This window comes from Vulpes lagopus, chromosome 11 (genome assembly GCF_018345385.1).
Source record: "Vulpes lagopus strain Blue_001 chromosome 11, ASM1834538v1, whole genome shotgun sequence".
NCBI classification, from domain to species: Eukaryota; Metazoa; Chordata; class Mammalia; order Carnivora; family Canidae; genus Vulpes; species Vulpes lagopus.
This window is the reverse complement of record NC_054834.1, coordinates 58,147,658-58,153,865: the sequence shown is the minus strand read 5'-3', so window position 1 is coordinate 58,153,865 and position 6,208 is coordinate 58,147,658. Positions and strand designations below refer to the sequence as shown.

The 6,208-nt window shown below is 34.8% G+C and overlaps 1 protein-coding gene across 1 annotated transcript in view; it reads right to left on the bottom strand.

Moving 5' to 3' along the window:
• Positions 1-1,146: 1,146 nt before the first annotated feature.
• The window catches only part of FBXO3 (F-box protein 3), a 30,551-nt gene continuing 25,489 nt past the window's right edge, over positions 1,147-6,208 (bottom strand). Inside the window, exon 11 of the mRNA XM_041722267.1 lies at positions 1,147-2,353. Within this exon, the coding sequence (XP_041578201.1) occupies positions 2,177-2,353 (177 nt within the window). The 3' untranslated portion in view covers positions 1,147-2,176. The remainder of the gene's footprint in view (positions 2,354-6,208) is intronic.

Here is a 6,208-nt window from a genome sequence, read left to right as displayed (position 1 = left end):
AAGTTGGAAGGAATCTGGAATGTAGACACCACTGTTAATCAGTCCTCAACTAGTTACTTCTGGCTTTTCACAAGAGAAAAATAACCCCTCATCGATTTGCTGCTATTTAGGTATTGGTCTCATCCTGATACATCAAGCTTTAGACAAATGAGTCAAAAATAGGTGGTGGTCTCAAAGGATCTCAGAACCAGAAATGGCCTTCACTCTACAAAAGCATAAGCTGGCCAACTGTTAGATTCTTTCTATGTGTGAATATACATTCTTGCCAATGAAATAACTCTTGAGCGTCTTATCAACTAATCAGTCACCTCTTGGTTTGAACAACAGGTCATTCGTTCAACATACTAAGAGAATGTGAATTTAGAGGAAAGGATAAATAAGCTTGAAGTATTCTAAGGAGCAAAAAGTGGCTGGGGTTGTGGGGGAGATTTGGGGCATCATGAGTACTTTGGGAACTGACAAGAGAGGTCAACCAGAAAGGATAAAGAAGCAAAAATGGCAAGGGATCTTAGGAATAGCTTTAAGTTTCAACATTAACTAGCTCTAAATTATTAATTGGTAAAGTACATTTTTATAAAAATCAGTAGGTTCTTGGGACACCTGGGTGGCTCAGCGATTGAGCATCTGCTTTTGGCTCAGGGAGTGATCCAGGAGTCCAGGGAACGAGGTCCACATCAGGCTCCCCCCATAGAGCCTGCCTCTCTCCCTCTGCGTCTCTCGTGAATTAAAAAAAAAAAAAAATCAACAGGTTCTTTTTAAAAAGGAAGAGATAAGCATAATAGAAGGATTTGGTAGCCTGATGATAAAATTAAAAAACAAACAAAAAAACCCAACCAAACAAGAAAAACTACTTACTCCATTTCAGAACATTCTGACATGTGCCAATATGAAAGGGTCTTTGGGGTCCCTGAGGGCACTGCTTAACCCCATATACATTTCCCTCTTTCTACAGTTTTCGCTAGAAAAGAAGTATCCCTGGGGAAAATGGAAGGCAAAGCATATGATAGGATATAGTCACAGCCAAGAAATAACTTTGAATGGGCCTCTGGCAACAGGATAATGAATCTCCATTTCATCTTCCATCTTGACAGCAAAGGCTGATTAATATTAGTTTATGGAAAATAGGCAATTACACGAAATACAGGATCAGAACCAAAACTCGTTTTTAAAATGTGAGTTTTTGCCACTTGGAGGATTTCATTCCAAACTCTCAATTATATAATTACAAAAAAAAAATCCATGTTTCAGGAAAACATACTTAATCTTAACATAAAATTCATGTCACTTATCACAAAGTTAGACAGTCAAGTGTATAAAGCAGAAACAAAACAGAAGCAGTATTTACAAATTTAGACTACATGAGACATTGTGAAGACTTGTTAATAAACAACACAATACATACTTTTACACACTACATTGTCAAAAGTGATGCATCTGTGAACAGTATGACAAAGGTCATAACGTTAAAGACTTTAAGTTCAAGGTTGTCATGTTGAAGATTTTAAAATAAATTCAAGGTTGGTAGAGTTGAAGACTAAATGCAAGGCCAAGGTCATAGTGATAAAGACTTTAAGCTCAAGGTTTTAGTGATGAAAACTTTAAATTCAAGGATAGATTGTCTAAGAAAGGACAAACAACTAGCATTCAAGCTGTTTTAGTCGATTAGTTCCCTGTGAGTACAAAATATATAGGAATTACTAAATGGATTAGCCTAATTATAAATTCTGTTCATTTCTAAGTAATTCACAACTGCAAGAAGTCTTTTCACAGAATCATCCAGTCACATAGTTTCTCTCTATCCTTGTGTAGGTATTTCTGCTACATTTTCAATCCTTATTTAAAACAATCCCCTCCATTTCCACATTTATAGAAGAATAAAATATTTTGAAACAAAGAAATGTCTGTTCTGTAGCTAGAGAATTATTCTCCCACTGACTTCTAGAAGAGAGAGAGAAAGAAAAAAAGACTCCCATTTCCTCCTCTACTTCAAAAACACAAAGCAAACCAAAACGATCCAATTCCTAACGTAGTGTCGCATAGAACCCAGGGCCTGGAACAATATTTCATGCTAATTTTCCTGCTATATGCAGAGAACGAACAATTTAGTTATTTACACTATTGGGAAATCTATTTAACGGACTGGATTTGCGCCAGGGCTTCCATCAGCACAGCTTCCCTAAAAAAGGCGAGAGCATCTGCGTCTGCGAATGGGAACATCAAAGACTCTCCTCCGTCTCTCTTCCTCATCATCTTCATCAGACTCGTCCATATCTGCCGAGTCATCATCGTCGTCGTCTTCCTCCTCCTCCTCCTCTTCCTCTTCCATCTCTTCATATTCATCAGGACCCATCTCCTTGAAAGAGAAAACAATCTTTTGATAAGGACTTCCATCAGTTTTTTTATACTTATTTTATGCAATTTTTCATTTATCTAAAACCTGAACAAGTGGACATGCCAAATATGAATTTTTATAGAGTTGAGCCATGTATTTTCATAAATGCACATGCTGATGCAAATTCTAGAGTGTATATACATATATCATGTCTTAAAATGCTCAGTGATTTTAATGGTAAGTCTATTTCATTATTAACACAGTACTTATATCTTACATGGTAATGGATAATTTGTACAAGGCAGCCAACAGACCACTCCTAACAACCCAAGATAAAATTTTACTGAATTTTAGTGTACTAAGTAACAATTCTTTGTTAATCTATATCCTTACAGAAAAGGACTCAAAAATATTAATAAGGTATGACCTCTACTGGTAACTTTTATGTACTGTCCAGAGGCCTAAGAGATGCCTCAATGAGCTCCTACTATAAATACCCATCATTTCAGTTCAACGACGGGGGCAGCCTCTACTCTGAAATGAACTTGTTGAAGGTTCTCAGAATAGGGCAACAGTGAGGTTGAACATGCAATATCTGAACATCTCATGGAAACTTCAATTCTGTTTAAGTCGTGTCTCTGAGTCTTAGTCTGCTGACAATTTTTCCCTCTCATACATTTGAGGACTCAATGAGAGGAGTCACTCACTATATTGGAGAGAGTTCTGAGTAGCAAGGAGCTCCTAGCTGGTGATGTGGGAAATAATTGGGAAAAACGTGGGATGTGTTGTCAGCAAAAGTCCTTTCCCCGAGGCCTCTATGGCATCACATATCCAGCACTCACAACCCTCTGATCTCATCTCTCACCACTCTCCCCTGGCCACGGCATTTCAACTACACTGGCCTCCTTGCAGTTCTTCACATATGCCAAACATTAGTATGTTTATGTAACATTAGTGTTTCGGGGCCTTTGCATTTTCTGTTCTTTCGGTTGGAACATCCTTCTGCCACATATATCCACCTGGCTCCTTCTACTTCTTTCAAGTCTTAACACAAATGTCGCCAAGGCCTTACCCGACACATCTTTATATTAGAACAACCCAACAGGACACTCCTGATATATCCTTTACTCTGATTTTTCTCCAGAGCACTTATCACTACTTGGTGTAACTAGATAATGTTTATTTGCTACCTTTATCTCTTCCAACTAGAATGTAAATTCCAAGGCAGAGTTTTTGTTTTTCTTTTTTTAATTTCCTCAACTTTCTTCTTTTTTTTTTATTGAGGTATAATTGACATACAACATTACATTCATTTGCTCCAGGCGTACAACATAATGATTTGATATTCATATATATTACAAAATGATCACCACAATAAGTCCAGTTAACATCCATCACCGTACATAGTTACAGAATGTTTTTTTTGTGATGAGAACTTTTATGATTTATTCTCTTCGCAACTTTCAGATATGCAATCAGTATTTACTATAGTCACCGTGCTGTACAGTACATCCCGAAGGCAGACTCTGGCTGTATTGGTCACTGCATTTCCCCCAGCACCTCGTAGGTACTCAAAAGATATTTGTTGAGCAAGCAAATTAATTAACGTGGGAGAAAAAAACTGTTCCTTAGGAGTTGTCAAAGGATTGTCACTTAGGATTTATTATAACACTAATAACAGCAACATTAACAACAATCAGAGAAAATATACATAAATATGACATGATATTCCATTATTTTTATTTTTTGATTTTTTTAAATCTAGGGAATGAAGACTTTAAAATTCAGTAGAAGGTTCAAAACGGGCAAGGGGAAGGCTTAGGAAATCCTAAAACATTAAATTCAGGTAGTATGATCATTAGTTATCTTGTTGAAGAAGGAAGCAGAAAAAATGTTAAGGAAGTCAGTGTGGCTAAAGAAGGAGACTGCTGATGATCTCAGATAAAAATGTACATACAGAAGTAGCAGATGGAAAGAGGCACACACAGGTAAGAATGGAAATAAATAAGCAGCAGGAACCTCTAAAGTGTCCAAAAGCAAACAACAAGCCACCTAAAGCAAGAAAAGGCTTAAGACCAACCAAAATATATTTTGTAGTGACATTCAAAGTATAAAGCAAAAGGAAGTATTAAGTACAATAATTATCATATGGGTCAGGGCACAAAAATTCAGTTTCCATATCAAGAGAACTAATATTTCAACAGGAAAGGTACAATGCAAATACAACACCATACAAATACAATCCCCACTGCCTCTTTCATGTTGATTAGAAGTAAGTCCAGAATTCTCATTTCTTTTTATTGATATCTCATCCTTGAAAGAGAGAAACATTTTCCACAAGGTAGGTCAAGATTTTATATGCTTATGTGTAGTTGGGAGGAAATTAAAACTCTAAATAAGTAAGAACATAGTTAAGAGGGTTGAACATGTAATGAGTTTATTATTATAATTTAAAATTATAAATTTAAAAATCGTAAACTTTAAAAAAAGAGTAGTATTATAAAACTTCTCAGTTTTCATTTCTAACATGATAAATATTGATATAACCCACATCAACAAGAGTTCTTTGGAGTCCTCAATAACTTTTAAAAGCTTAAGGGAGCCATGAGACTGAAAAGTTTGAGAACTACGTTCTAAATTAAAGACTCCTTTATACCCATCCTAACAAACATTAAAAACAAATCTCAACAGGATCAAGCTGACCCCATAGTAAATCGCCTGCCCAAACAAACCTCAACATTCTTTACACTTTAGGTCAGGAATATTAGCAACTTTAGGACAAGAAATATTATCGAGGGGAGAGATTTCATAATAATAAAAGAAAGCACTTCATTAAAAATACATAATAATCCTAAACATATTTGCATATAATTATAGTGCTTCAAAACACATGAAGCATATCTGATAAGATTAAAAAGAGAAATAGACAAAATTGTAATTATGGTTGGAGATTTCAACAATCATCTTTCAGAGAACAAAGACCAAAAAAAAAAAAAAAATCAGTTAATATATAGAAGACTTCAAAAACAGTCAACCAATTTGAACTTTCATTTATAGAATAATATTCCCACAAATAGCAGAATATACATTCTTTTCAAATACACAGGGATTAGTTACCAAGATAGATCATAGTGCTAGGACATAAAACCTTTAAAAAGATTGAAATTACACACAGTGAGTTCTCTAACCATAACAAAATTAGAAATCAGTAAACAAAAGTTAACTGGAAAGCCTCCAAATGATTGAAAATTTACACATTTCTAGAAAAGTTACAGATCAAAATTAAATTACAAGGGAAATCTCAGAATATTTTGAATTAAATGGTAATGAAAACAACACATCAAAATTTATGAAATATAGCCAAATAGTGCTTTAGAGAAAAGAAAGGCCGAAAAGCAATAATCTAAACTTCTACCTTAAGAAGCTGGTAAAAAAAGCAAATGAACCCCAAAGTAAGTAGGAAGAGAGAAATAAATAAGAGTGCAGAAAACAATGAGATAGAAAATGAGCAACAATAGAGAAAACCAGTGAAACCCAAAGTTGTTCTTTCAAATGACTAATAAAAGAAATAACTCCTTGGGTAAACTCATCATTATTAGGAGCACAAAAGGATATATGACTATAGTTCTTACAGCCATTAAATGGATATCAAGGGAATATTATAAATAATTATATGCCAATAAATTCAACATTTCGACAAAATGGACAAATCCCTTGAAAGACACAAATGACCAAAAGTGAAATATGAAGAAATAGAAAATATATGAAAGAAATTAAACTCCCATTTTAAACTTTCCCACAGAGAACTCTAGCCCCAGATGGTTTCACTAATGAGCTGTATCAAACCATCATGGATTGATACCAATCTCAGACAGA